This window comes from Schistocerca serialis, chromosome 1 (assembly GCF_023864345.2).
Source record: "Schistocerca serialis cubense isolate TAMUIC-IGC-003099 chromosome 1, iqSchSeri2.2, whole genome shotgun sequence".
In the NCBI taxonomy this organism is placed as follows: Eukaryota; Metazoa; Arthropoda; class Insecta; order Orthoptera; family Acrididae; genus Schistocerca; species Schistocerca serialis.
This window is the reverse complement of record NC_064638.1, coordinates 342,180,767-342,196,398: the sequence shown is the minus strand read 5'-3', so window position 1 is coordinate 342,196,398 and position 15,632 is coordinate 342,180,767. Positions and strand designations below refer to the sequence as shown.

At 41.0% G+C, this 15,632-nt stretch overlaps 1 protein-coding gene across 1 annotated transcript in view; it reads left to right on the top strand.

The window, feature by feature from the left end:
* LOC126471567 (putative inactive carboxylesterase 4) overlaps window positions 1-15,632 on the top strand; it is a 164,236-nt gene that overhangs the window by 97,191 nt on the left and 51,413 nt on the right. The window contains exon 3 of the mRNA XM_050099829.1: window positions 4,611-4,736. Within this exon, the coding sequence (XP_049955786.1) occupies window positions 4,611-4,736 (126 nt within the window). The remainder of the gene's footprint in view (window positions 1-4,610; window positions 4,737-15,632) is intronic.

Below are 15,632 nucleotides of genomic sequence, written 5' to 3'. Positions count from 1 at the left end.
CTATGAGTTTTTTGGAGAGGGATTGATGGTGAAATTGTCCATTTTGTCTTGGCTTGTGAGCAACGTGGTCAAGAACAGGCAGCTCCCAGGGCGTTTCTGTCCCCTGGCCAGTTCAGTGCCAGCCATGGGAATACATTCTTGTAGATTTTGCAGGTCACTTCTAAATTTCCTGTTGACTCTTTGTTGTGGATGCATTTTTCCGATTTCCTTACATTTCCTGGTGTGTGTTGACATCAGCTGAGGTCACAATTTGTACACTTTTGAAGGTTTTTTTTCTATTGAGGGCTTGCCTTCTACCTTAGTTTTAGATAATGGGCCCCAGTTTGTTTTGCACACATTTCAAATGTTTTGTTCCCATCATGGCTTGTCATGTTACAGCTCTGCCATTCCACCCTCAACTAGATGGTGAATCAGAACGACTCATGTGTAAATTCATGTTCCAAATTAAGAAAGTTTGTTGTGGATTCTTTACCAAATAATGCTGTTCTCTGCTTTATGAGCACCTATCACTTCATGCTCATGGAGTAGCAAAGCCCCACTGAGTTATTTCATGGCTGGCAGTGATGCAAGCTCCTCAACCTTCTGTGGCCTGTGCTGCACCTGCTGCACTCAGGTGCTTCCAGCCACTTTGTGCTGGTATTACCAGTGTGTGCATGAATATTTGGTTGCTGGCCCAAGTTGATATTGGACAGTGTTGTCCACCACTGGGGACATTGGCTTAATGACATCCATATGGCCGACAGGCTGGTGGCACTCCACTTGGATTAGTTGTGCCCCCACTCAATGCTGGAAGCTACTGGTTGCGGGGTACAGCCCCCCCTCACTGCAGCTCGGCATACCACCATTCGCCTCAAGCCTGTCCTTGCCTGCTGTGCAGGTGCTCCCGTCCTATTGGCTGCCTCCTCCATGAGTGGCACCCTGGGCTTCCAGCTCTCTGACACTGGTTGCTGGTCTGTCTTTGGCCTTGGGTCAATTGCGCAGCCTGCTATTCCAGTCAGGTCGCCTCACCATCATCTCCTCAACCATCATTACTGATGGGTCGAGCCCTGTCTCCTCTACACTGGGACCTGCCTGCTATTGACAATGCAGAGATGATGGTGACACCCTGTTCCATGGTGACATTGTCAGGTGCCATGCAGGACCACCACCCTTGGCTGTGCATGCTTCTCCACATGTTCCAGCTCTCTGCTCTGGTGCCCACCCAGGATATCATACCACACCAACTGTCGGCACTGGCACCCATTGCTCCAGATCCGCTGTATGTGTGTCTCATCGAGCCACTGGTGTCTCCTCCATAGCCTGGGCACACTCTTCACACAAGGGAGAGTTGTGCTGTGTCCTTTTACTAGTGCTTGTGAGTGTGGGTGCACCAAGTGTACTGTTGATGCATGTGCGTACTTAAATCAACTGTCAACTGTATTAGTACAAGCCAGCTATTAGAGGCCACCTGTAGAAAGGTTTCACATGGCATGGTCTCCACTGTGCTGTCTACTATTGACTCAGACCTACATAAGTGTGGAGCAGTGCTGACTGGCTCTCACTATGCCCTTTTAGTCTGTACTGCTAACATCAATTGTTCTGCGTACTGATTATGTTGTATCTTCTGTATGATTCTTTTGTCTTGGTGTGTTGGAGTAGCAAGAGGCTTGTTTTGGTTATTGTTCAGAGTTTTATGAATAAAGTCATATTTGTGTTACTTGGATTGGTTTCATGTATTACCTGGGTACTACACTAAGTGCCATATAACGGGAGTAGAGTGGTTAAGCTGACATTTTTTGCTTTATATAAAGACTTTTTGGCTATCAAATTTCACTGGTAGCATTTGGAATGTAAGAGTATTTTTCTTTCTTTGGTTTTTACTGTTACTTATAACTAATGTTATAAATCCAACAATTTTCTACTATTCTCTGCCTCAAATTCTGAGATGCTTGAACAACAGATGTCTATGCTAGCAGTAGAAGATACATTTTAAGTTTTCTATATTAATGAGCATATAAATAATCTAAAAACTTTTTGCTATATGAGTGAGCATGTAAATAATATAGAAACTGACTTCTTTAATGGCTACTGTTAAAATCCGTGGTTATAAGTTACAGTAACACCTATGTTGAAAATAATATAATGACCAAGGAATTTTTAGGGTAAGGGTTCCTTTGAAATAAATCTGCTACCTGTCACACTTCCTACAAATTACTTAATTTTTTCTCATGCAACATGTTTGAAGCTCTGACTGAGAGGTCAGTTATATAATGCAGTTGTATATAAAAATAGTTACTCAACTGTATAAATAAATGCATGTTTATAGGGAGGGATAGTTGGGGGTGTATGTAACGGCTTATGTTACTTAGCAACATGATGCTTCGCATCACGACTGCAAGCATGAAGTAATCTTAGTGGAAGAAGGTAAGTATCTTTTGAAAATAAGTTCATGTTCATGAAGTCTTTAAATTCTGGAGCTACAAAGAGTAGTCCACTTCATCTAACAAGAAACTGGGGTATTTCTGTTATGTCACAGAGTAGGACTACCTTCAGTAAGAGGATCATGCTAATTTCCAATGCATATGTTACGTATGTTCACTGACTGCTGCTCAGAATTGTTTTTCTGTGGTCTTGTTGATGTACATGACATGAAATCAGCCTAAACTGTAATTATCATTAAATTACTTTCTGATTTTTTTTTTTTTTTTTTTTTTTTTTTTTTTGCACCTGTTGCTGCCGACACAGAGCATCTCTTTGAGGTTATTGTGTGACAATGAACAATTTCATTGTTCATGTAAAGTGTAGCCTCCCATATTGTCACAGTTATGCTGTAGAAGTGGAGAAAATCACACTGAGTGTGGGGTCAGTGGTGTCACAAAACAGGAAAGTCTATCAAAAACTCTGTGAGAGTCCTAAGTTCACAACTGTAACTTGGTGACCAAACATAGGCATTCTGAATTGCTCAGTGCTGTGAGTCATGATTTTACAGATTCATGGGGTTTTGATGTTGCAGGGAGGACAAGGGCATCTCATACTGTGTCAATTAAATAAACCTGATTGTTACACATGTCCTTGATGTATATCCTATATGATGTAGGAACACTGTAAAGAATAGTTTGTCCATCAGCTGTGTTTGAGACGGAAACATTGGCAGTATAAGGGAGCATATTGTTAGCACATAGTGGGATATGAGTGGTAAACATTCCTTTAGTGGAAGCAGAGCTGTTTGTAGCAGTGGGTAGGCACTGTACAGTGTAGAAATTGGTGGCCATAATTTTGATCACTGCCCCCGTTTGGGTACTTGCATGTTAGTATGCATATGAATACCAGTTGTCTGAAGCCTGAATGATATCAGCACAATTTTTCATGCTGGCTGACATTACCTTATGTGCTGCACCTTCTGGTAAGTTGGCTGGTGCTGGGAGAGGTTGGAACTCCTTAGAGTTGGTGCTAGAGAGTGTCAGAGTTGCATCACAGTGCACTCACCTGCAAGTGGTAGCTGCATCCATAATCATGTCCATGATGCCAGGGTTGTCCAGTTTATGGGACCCCCTTGTGTTACTGAGTCATGGAACCTGATAAAGTTGATGTGCAATCAGTAATTTGGAGTTGAAAGGTGTGGAAGTACTGGAAATCACTGCATTTTTCATTGCAAAAGATAACTGGCTCATTCAAATCTGTTTAAATGTGGTGTTTTAAACCTTGGTTGTGGAAACCAATGCTCACAGGTGACACCAAAAAACAGAAGGGGCCTTGTCACCAGTAGTTTCACCTTGCAGTGGTCACTGACTGCAGATGTCCATGGGTTTGCACAATCAGTGAAGAATTCTGTTCTCAATGTGTGTATCTATAGACCCAGGAAGCATGATGTGTACAACCTCCAATAATAACAACAAAGTTTGTGATTCCAATGCTCCATTAGTGAGAATGAATTGTATATTATCATCTGAGATGCTATAAGCCTCAAAGGAAAGTTCAAGAAGCTGCAACCAAAGAGAAGGCTGTTGTGACATGTACAGCAGTGCAATGAATTCACTGCATGGTGGGAGGCATGATGTAGCTTGGTGGTGAACTGTCCATGAGCTACCGTACACATAATATGAAGTACTCTACACTTTCCCAGAAGTTAATATCGGTTGTGAAATAGTCTGAAGGTCTTCTCAAACACCCAATAAGTGTCTTCGAGGTGTAGAGTCCATGTTAGTAAGTGAAGTGATTGCACTTTTGATTTGCTTATTGTCTGCCATTGTTCAGGTCACCTTTGTGGATACTAAAATCCACAATTGAGTAATGGCAGTGTAAGTACTATGCAATGTATTACTACAACAGACACAGAAACCAAGGAATAAAACTCAGGAGAAAACTAGAGACATAACTCAGAGCCATTAAACATAACCGAGGAAGCTGCTAGATCATCTGTCACTAAGCCACAAAGATAGTTCACATTTGCAATTACATGTTCAACTGCTAGTGTCACCAGAAGCCTGATTTGTTAGTGCTTGTTTGTGTATGCTATTTTTTTGTCACATAAGGCATGACTGATTGGTGTTAAATTCATTATGTAACTAACCAATGAAAATATTGTAGTTGCACAGATTATATTAAAGTAACGTGACAACAAAAATTTTCAGCCACCAGTTCCAGTGTCATCCTGGAGTGACTTGAAAGATGCTTTGGAATTTGGGCCTAAGTGTGTACAGAAAGGAGGTGACAGTGGTGAAGAAGACTGCCTGTATCTTAATATTTACTCACCAGAAGTAAGTGGCTATAATACTGTAGCTTGAGAAATTAACCAACAATCGAATAAAAGGATATTATTGGAATTTTCATTGGTTATAGTGGCACTTGTGCCTATGTGGTGATGCAAAAAAACCTTCTGTTACTTGCTTTTGGACTTAATGACTTAGGTATACAGAATATGAACAGGTATACAGAATATAAACAGGTATACAGAATACGAACAAATTCAGACAATACATTTCTCACATTAAGATAAGTAACAAATACTGTACAAAGAAACTTCAAACATCTAGTTTACCAGCCAAGTATACAAACATGCTACAGGCATTATGCTGTGTAGAAGACTAAGCATGTTCATCTGTAACATTCCATCATGACAAAAGTTCATTGGGCTCAATGCACCCTTAAATATGTTGACCAAGAACTGACATACCCTGTCAGAAATCTAACATCAGTTTTGATGGGCTTCACCTTGCATTCATGAATTTTCTACTCAATGGCACTAGCATTTGCATGCACAGCAATTGCTGAGCATGTACAACAAATAAAAAAAATTGTTATTATTCTGTACATATTTCTTATAGTTTCTGTTTGTTCCTGACGACCGTATTTACTCGAATCTAAGCCACACTTTTTTTCCGATTTTTGTAATCCAAAAAACCGCCTGAGGCTTAGAATCAAGTGCAAAGCAAGCGAAGTTCTGAAAAATGTTGGTAGGTGCCGCTACAACTATAACTTCTGCTGTCAAATATATGTAGTGCTACACAGATATGCTTTGTAGGCACAAAGATAAATACTTTCGCCAAAACCTCTGCATCAGTAAATAAATTAAAAAAAAAAAAAAAAAAAATGGTGGAAGACGAGCTTTTTTTCTCTGCCCCGAGTTTCGACCACTGCATTTTCATATATTATCCAACGAAGTAAATACAAATTCCGTATTGTTCATCTTCGAATGTAGCAGAATTTCAATGTACTACGAAAATCCGACTGGCAAGACTGTTTAGGATGTTTGTCAACATGGCCAACTCTACGTTCTGAATTTTTTCCTACCAGTGAGAAGAGATGGTTGCTAATAGGAACCTGATGAAATGTGAATCACATGCAGTATTCTCTTCACCATAAGAATAATCGAATATAAACATTTTGCCATGTATTCTTTCGCATTTGCTGCTATCTCATTTAAATCCCGTCTGCCTAATAAACTACGAAACTAGAGTGAGACAACAGCAAACGCGGAAGAATATACATATCGTCTCATGTTTATATTCGTATTATTCTTATGCCTATTGTTATACAGTCAGAAATGAAGCACAGCAACTGACTAGATATTTAAATCTAAGATGACTCTAATTTCTGTGCAGAATTTGATGTACTAAAGAAGCGGCCGCAAAGATTTTCAAACGGAGAAAAATTTTCGCCGAACTCTCGTTCAGAACATGTTCTATCATACGCAGTCTATTATTTGGTTCTTGTTGATCATTATCAAAGAAAGCAGCAGTGTAAGTAACAACAAATAGCAGTATCTTGCCATTGTTTCGCTAATGACACGATTCCTCTCTGTCTTTTTTTTTTTTTTTGTAAGCGGCGGTAGCGCGCACAAAAGCAAGCCGTGCTGCGAGCGGCGACAGGCCGTAAACACGCACTATCAGAATGAGACAAACAATGCATGACACAGTACAGTAATGCATTTTCAGCTTAGGATTACGTGAACACCTGTAACAAAGAAAACGGCACTTATCAGATCAAAGCAAAATAAGCAATCGATTCAAACCAGACAGAGCACGTGAAAAAGGAAGGGTACTCATATAAATATGGACGGAGCGCCTGACACATAGCAATGGCTACCTGGTAAAGCTTAACTGTGAAGCTGTCGCTGTATCGTCATTCATTCGACGTAAATTGTGTCTCATATTACAATGGACCAACGTTGTTTCGATTTGGAGGTGAGGTTCTCCCCCCTCGAATTTCGTGTCGCAAATTTCAGGTGCGGCTTAGATTCGGGAATTTTTTTTTCCTTTATTTTGAGTCTCATTTTTCATGTGCGGCTTAGATTCGAGTGCTGCATAGATTCGAGTAAATATGGTAAAGCACCAACACAAGCCTTTGTTTATCTCATATATTGCTCAATATGTTAAGGAAGACAGCACCCAAAAATTCCTGAATCAGTTTATGCTACTCCTAAGGATTGTGGGGACTTGACCATCAAGACTTCCCATCATAACATCTCCATCAAGTGCACTGAGTAGATACTCTCTGCTTGTTTAAACTGTGCTTGATTTGTGTTATGTTAGGATGTTTGGTCAGAAACAGTGTACATTAATTTATTTATTTAATGTATATTATTTAAATAAAGTAATGGATCCATGTCATATTGTATCTCACCTGTCTGTACCCAGGTTCCTATAATGGTGACCAATGACTACCACATCATGCCATATTTTCTCATTTTCCTATCAAGCTGATTACTGTGTGACAACAATGCAGCGGTTATTGCACCCCACCCCTACACATTTCACACAAAATGACACTGATTTTCCTGCATCCCTGTTTCACATGTCATACTACAATGTAGAACATCAGCGTGCAATACATCAGACTATGTTCAAATCTGAAACAACACCACAGCTGTGTAGTGAACTGACCACCCAGGGCATCTACGGCTTTCCACCCTCCATCAATGTGCAAGAAGTGACTTATTCGGGATATATTACTGATATGTTTGGTGCTCCCAATGGTGCATTCAACACTCTCCATAGGACTTAAATTCAGGTAAGAGGTGTTGTTAACAATGCTGGATGAAGACAACTAGTTAGACAGCTTGTTACTATCAGTATTACAGATTTAACCAAGCTGTATCCAGACAGCAAACATTTTCACAATTGTGCCTTTCAACCAACTGCACAGTGCTTGGACATTATTTTCTACCCTACTACAGGGTATCCTACAAGGGTCAGTCCAAAAGAAATGCACACTATTTTTGTAAAAATACAGGTTTCATTGTGACAGGTGATGAAACATAGCTCCATCATTTTTCACCAGAGACAAAGTGGCAATCAGTGGAGTGGTATAATGTAAATTCACCCAAGAAAAAAAAATTTCAAAACCACACCTTCTGCTGGAAAAGTTATGGCTACAGTGTTTTTTGATTCTGAAGGACTCTTGCTTGTGGACATCATGCCAAGTGGAACCACCATAAATTCTGATGCATATGTGATGACACTGAAGAAACTTCAAGCTCGACTGAGTTGTGTTCGACCACATCGGCAAAAGCAGGATGTTTTGCTGTTGCACGGCAATGCACGGCCACATGTCAGTCAAAAAACCATGGAAGCGATCACAAAACTTGGATAGACAACACTGAAGCACCTGCCTTACAGTCCTGACCTGGCTCCAATGACTATCATTTCTTTGGGAAACTGAAAGACTCTCTTTGTGGAACAAGGTTTGAAGACGATGACTCCCTTGTGCACGCTGCCAGACAGTGGCTCCAACAGGTTGGTCCAGAATTTTACCGTGTGGGTATACAGGTGCTGGTTCCAAGATGGCGTAAGGCAGTTGAGAGGGATGGAAATTATGTGGAGAAATGAAAATATTGTTTGTAAAGGCTGTATCTACACACTGTAAAACTTTCGAACATGTAGAATAAAAGATGGATTTCTTTTGGAGTGACCTTCGCACATAAAATCAGTACGTCTCATGCATGAGATTCAAGTAACAATAATATAATTAAAAAATGATAGATAATAGTAACGTTAAAAAAATGCAGTTACCTTTTTATAAGAGGTACTGGAAGTGGTGGCCATGGGCATCCAGGCTACTTCACAAGCAGCTCGACTAGAGATGATTAACTGGTACACCCTGTTTTATGTGGGATGCTCTGTATTTTGTACAATCACCAATGTATAACTGATGCCATCAATAATGGCAACCATCTTGCCTTGCTGCAATGTCCACTGGCCTCCTGATGGCAGGAACCCAAACTCACATCAATTTAGCTGCCCTTGACTGGTCAAGAAATCCTCATAGTCATGCCATCCCAGCTGGCCGAGATATCACGACTTTGCCTGACAGCTGATGAAGAAGTTGGCATTCCCTCCATATCAAGAAAGTCAGCCATGACGTTATGCCTCTATCTGAATGCTACTGAGACAGCACGACTTGGCTGACCTCTGCCTCATGAAGGGACAACACTTCCCTACAGTGGCTACCCGATAACACAAAAATTTGTCGCACAGTGGACACTGATCTTACTGCACCTCTCACCATGTTTCTATGCTGGTTCCACTTGGGTTTTGGCTCTTCTGTGCACAAATGCCAATGGTGGTGTACACTTCACCACCATTCTGTGCAGCCTGCTACCCAAGGTGCTCATCTGCAATGTTGTCATACTGCAGTGCTTGTGCTGCCTGGATAACATGTCATTGCATTAAGCAAGACATTTTAACAGCACACCATGGATCCACCAACATTTAGTGGGTGACTTGTTACACTTAAAAAGCCATTTTCACAACATGTGCTCCCTCTTGAAAGACTGCAACAGCTGTGTGACCAAGTCATGTTGTACAATTTGCTGGCTTCAAACAACCCTCTCTCACAACAGAAGACAAGTACAGTGCAGGACTTGCAATCTGCCAACCCTATCACATTACAAATTCTCAACCTGGTGATTCATACCCTACAATCTTTGTGAGAATGGTCCAGTGAAGCCTTATACTAAGAATGCTTATGGCATGGCCAATCATGTACATCTGTGTCTTCACCCCCTCAGAAATAGACCACCCATGCCCTGCCTCACAGGAAGCCACGACATGGAGGTCCACGTGCACCTGTGCAAAGATGATCACAATGATATTCAAATCCTCTTCTCTCCTTATCCTGTGCTGGAGAGAGGGGCGAGGGGGGGGGGGGGGGCCTTCATGGGGACTTGATCAGTAAGACTCTGACTATTGAGTGGCCCTGAGTGGGTACCCTAGACACTCCCCTCCATGGGGACTTGACCAGTGAGACTCTGACTATTGAGTGGCTCTGAGTGGATAACCTAGACACTCTCTGCCAGTTTATTCTGGACACAACCTGTGTTATGTTAGTACATTTAATCCACAATGGTGTATATATGTCATGTAAATAAAGTAATGAACTCTAATGTATGGATCCATGTCATATCACTTTCACCTGACCGTACCTGAGTTCCTACAGGATTAATAAAATGAACTAAAATAAATAAAACTAAAAGTCAAATGATGAGGTCTGTTTCAAAAAGGGATGATTATCTATGCAATACATATGTATCCACATGATTATGCACAGATCTTCTTGGAGGCAGAAGGCAGCACAGTAGATGAGAGACTGAACTCACATTCAGGAGGAAAGCATTTCAAATTCTCATCTGATCGTAAAAATTTAGATTTTCTTTGGTTTTCCTAAACCACTTGGGCCAAGTGACGGAATGATTTCTTAAAATCAGAGAAATGCCAGGATGGTTTCTTCACAGAGGACACAACATGTGCTCCCTCTTGAAAGACTGCAACAGCTGTGTGGCCAAGTCATGTTGTACAATTTGCTGGTTTCAAACAACCCTCTCTCACAACAGAAGTCAAGTACAGTGCAGGACTTGCAATCTGCTAACCCTATCACATTACAAATTCTCAACCTGGTGATTCATACCCTACAATCTTTGTGAGAATGGTCCAGTGAAGCCTCATACTAAGAATGCTTATGGCATGGCCAATCATGTACATCTGTGTCTTCACCCCCTGAGAAATGGACCACCCATGCCCTGCTTCACATGCAGCCACGACATGGAGGTTCACATGCACCTGTACAAAGATGATACATTGTGAGTAGTGACCTCAGTGTCAACTGAATGTTAAACCCAAATCTTTTTTTAATATTTCTCAGCTATTCAGCCAGGCTACAACGTCCAGAAACCTTTATACTTTAGAAAGCTCACTTCTTGCCATCTTCTGGAGCTCCTGATGATTGATTATCATTTGCTGGGCACTACCTTGACATCGTCTGACCCACGCCTGCAGCCTCTGGCCAGCTGGCTATGAGCATAATTGTGGTATAGTGGTGGGGAAAGTGTGATACCATCGCTCAGTCCAATGTCCTCAGTCACATTGCAGTGGGCACCTCAAGCGTTCTGCTGGTATGGCAAAAATGCTTCCTCATCCTCACCAATTCCCATGACAGTAATGGATTTACACACAGATTACCACTGTGTTTTGAACCATGCTCAAGGCTGTGTCCAAGGCATTGTGTAATTGAAAGCCTTTGACTTTATTTATTAGTCTTTTTATTAGTATGACAACTTGGTGCCATTGTAATTCATAACATGTATGTGGGAATTGCAGTTCTCCACATCAGTGGACTTCATTGGCTGTGATGTGATAAACTCCTGGTCTCTGAGGTTCTAGATCATTCTTGACTGATCCTAAGAAGTCTTTCATTTTAGTTAGTGGGCAGAACATGCACTTCATGTTATGTTCCTGGAATGTTCTTCTGATTTTTGCAGATGTGTTCCCAACATATAAGATGATTACAAATATAATAGATTTCCCTTCATCATCAGCTTCTTTGGTCTTAGGGCATATTGTGTCTGACAGTTTCCATAGCTTTTCACACACAAACAGCCTGTAGGTGCTACAGCTCAGCTGCCATACTGTCATAGTCCAAGATTATTCAAGCTCTGTGCACTAGTGTGCTTAGGACACCTTCTCATTGTGTAGGTGCATGGCAACTGGAGACATGCAAGTCAAATCTGTATATGTCAGTTTACAGTAGATGCTGTGTCCTGTTATGCCATCTGCAGACTTGACAAATGCATCTGGAAATGAAAGTAGTTTTTTTCTGTCTCTGTCATGAGTTTTCTGGTCTGATGCAGCAAACTCAGGTGTTGCAAGAAGTCTTATAGGACATGTTTTTATGTCAACATATTTTCTGTTCAATGGAATTTACTACAGATGTGATATGTGGACGATATATTCATAATCTGACTGCATGGACAACGTTACCTTCAAGTCTTAGTGCAGTGCCTGAAACTGTTGCACCTCAACATCAAATTAATGATGGAGATAGAAAACAATACTCAGCTTCCATTTCTGGACGTGCTCATCAAGTGACAACTAGATGGTACATTAGGAAAGAGTGTCTACTGTAAACCAACACATATATATTTGTACTAGCATGCCTTCACCTGTCATGCCCTTCTCAATAAGGTGTGTTAAGCACACTAGTCCACATATCACATGAAATCTTATACCATGACAATCTGACAGCCAAATTGCAACATCTATAGGCCGCATTCCAGATGAACGGTTACAACAGCTGCCATAGTCAATGTGCTCTAGGACCAAAGAAGCTGAAGCCACAGTGTGCTCAGGATGAAGAGACTTCTGTTGTTATGGCAATTACCACACATGTCTGGAACACATCAGTAAAACCTGGAAGAATATTCCAGAAACATAATATCAACTGAGTGTTCCACCTACCAGTAAAGAAAAAAGTCTTATTGGATTCAGTCAGAGATGACATAGGATTCTGGAAACCAGGAATCTCCTACATTCCTTGCAGTGCAGTAATATTTATGTGACCATACTATCTGGATGGCAGAGGAGAGATGCACTAAGTATAAATGCCACACGCACAATGAACGTCTGACAAAGTCCACTGTGGCAGAGCACTGCATCTCCCATATAATTGTCATGAATTGTGACAGCATCAGCTAACACTCCAACAAATTCTGGGATTGTGTAATAAAAGAGGCTGTAGAGCTGAACTGTGCATCAGGCCACATTCAATCACCCAAGCCTGGCTATGGCCGACTGATCCATCCTGTTGCTTACACCACATGTGGTCAATCTCAAGTGTACCAGCAATGGAGTACACAAGCCGCAATGTGCTTTCAAGGCCCATGACTTGTTCCGGTACGGGTGCCAACAGTTTTCGGTGCACCAAGAAGACAGGCAGTCTGTAAAGGTGGGACTGACTGGTCATAAACATGTGGAACTGCTTTATAAATCATCTGCATTCATTTGAGAATTGTGAAGGTTTGATGTGCTAGGAGCAGAGTGTACTTCATTGTTTACAAAGAAAAATAACACGTAAAGGAAAATAATGGATGTAAAACAAAAAAGTACATATTGCAACGTGGATGTAACTGAATTCAATGCAAATTGTTTAAGCCCTAATGCTTCTATACAGTTTTACATTTCACCTGTACCACGTCAAAAGGCCTGATGATGGTATGTTGAACTTTTCTGTTAATCTACAAATTTTCATTATGGAATTAACTGGCTCAACCCTTCCTCAGAATTCATTGAGGAGGATCTGCTTGCTTTGCATGTGACATAATTTTGAAATGAGGATCCACAGAAGGTAAAGACAATCTCAGATTGCTTTCACTGTGAAGTTTGTTTCTGGAATTAGTTTTTATATGCATGTAAGAAAGGGAAAGCTTTTCACACAGATATGTGGTAATAAACATGCACCACTTTATCTGCTAGCAATGGAAACTTGGCCTTTAAGATTAACCAGAAACTTATCAGCAACAAAGATTTATTTTCTGTAACTTAGTCACTGGAAGTTTCAAGTAGCTGCTTGTTTCAATTTACACTTCATGTGGATTCCAAAATTCTTATCTTTTTCCTAGTGATTGCAAATCCAGTTGTTATTACTAGATAGAGCAGGAAAATAGTATTTGAAATTTTTCCATATCCCTTCAAATCTCCCTTAATCTTCTTGATATTTTCATCAGAAGTAAGATGAATTTCTAATTGGAAATCATGAAAGGTATTGAGGCACTCAATGTGATTGGAATTTAGACTGATTATAAACTGTAAGGCTTTCAATGGATGATTCAATATGATCTTATACTTTACACAGGTTTGTGTTTGAACCCTGAAGAAATAAATTTAAACTGCTGATTTTTAATAAAATGTTTGACAAACAAGCCACAGCCAGAAGCACATTTTGCCTAGAGAAAGGTACACCTGGTACGATAAAGACAAATGTCACACTATATGAGAACAGTTCTGCTCTGATATAACCATCTTACATCCATGAGAGTCAATAAAAACTTTTAAATACATAGGTTAGTATCACAAAAATTTACTAATTAGGAGGACAACCATTTTCAGAACAAACTATTTTCACTGCATTTTAATGTACAGAGCTTTTTCTCATGCACATAAGAATAGGCTGATTTAGCAATTAAAGCAGTAGTGGATATTTAAGTAACCACCATGTTGCTGATATTACAGCCTTCAGTTATTTTAATATAAGACTGAATATGAAGTACTGTGTTGGTAAATACTGTGCAAAGTAAAAAACTGCTTGAAAATGGACCAGAGAGATTTTGCTTTGTGCCCACAACAGTATAGCACCTAACAGGCATGACTTGTTGAGCAGCTGAGCCACATGGCTGTCTGGACAGACTCTGGTTCTGGTGGGGCACCGTACAGGTCATGGGCCTCAGTGTGGCTTGACCAGTTGACTGGACAGTGTGAGTAAAGGCTTCCCAGGCTGTGGTCATGGGCAGGCTGCACAGGCTTGGTGCATGCCTCTGCTGTAGAGGTCGGGCTACACTATGAACTAATAACTAAAAGCAATAGTATGCAATTAAGCAAGGTGTGGGACTCAGCCACAAGCATAGACAAAGCACAGTGGCAATCTATATGGAAATCCACCCCTATCATGGCAGATGGTGAGGATGATGCCATATAGGCAGAGACCAGGACCCTGTAACTGAGGACATTGTATTGAACCTTGATGTTTACGCCCCCCCCACTGTTATACAAGGTCAGTGCCCAGAGCTGGCTGGCTGCAGGCAGCAGGCTTGGTGAAGGGATATAAAATTGGCACCTATTCATCAGGAATGCTTATAGAAAGCAAGAAGTCAGCTTACTAAATTATTGTGCCTTATAGACAATGACACCTGGCTGAATACCTGAGAAATATTCAAATTTTCCTATGCTAGGAAAACCTAAAATCACACATCAAGTACCTCTAAGGGCAGGAGGTGCTCAGCAAAATTAAGAAGCTTGATAATCTTTGGGACAGAATGGATTGACTTCTGCCTCTCTTTTCTTTGTGATGAGTTGCTGAGAGAGCTGAATACTACCATCTCTGTGAAGGTCATTCACCACATCAGAAATCCAGCCACCAGCCAAATCACCAGAAGAGCCAACCTTGCCCTAGTCTGGGAGAGGATCTGGTGCTCTGGATGCATATTCAATAACACCTCAAGAGAACTCTTCACATTCCATTTGCAGTTGGAGTTGACACTTCCCCATGACCCATGGGAGTGGATAGATGCAGTTAGCTGGTCTCAAACCAGCAGAGCATGGCAGCTGGCCACTTGCATACATGCTGCTAAATATGAATGCCCTATGGCTAAACCACTGCAAGAAGGATCTCAGAGAACTGTAATTGATTTTGCACAGAAAATAATTGATGACGCTGCTTTATCTGTTCAAGGAAAGATTGGAATGTTACATTGGCACTAAAGACCCCAAATACAGCAGAATTTATCAGCACAGTCGAACAGGTTGCACTTGCACTTCAGTAAGATGCTGCAGAGGAAATACCCAGTGATATATGCCTTACACTTACTAGGGCTACTCCACTGAAGCCAAACATTTCCAAGGAAGAGAGGAAAGCACTTGAGCAGCTCCAAGAAGATTCTGAAACAATCATCCTCCCTGCAGACATAGGGAATTGCATGGGCCTGGTTCCATGTTAAATATACCAGCAAAAATGCGTGACCTACTACAGAATTGAAGATGATTCTACCAACTGAGTAAAGAAGAGAACCATCAAGCTTCTCCAGTGCACTTCCAACTTAACAAGATGGAGAAGAAACTTTGTACTTGAGCAGCTGTGCTGCCTAGATTTTACAGACTGTTCCAACTCCA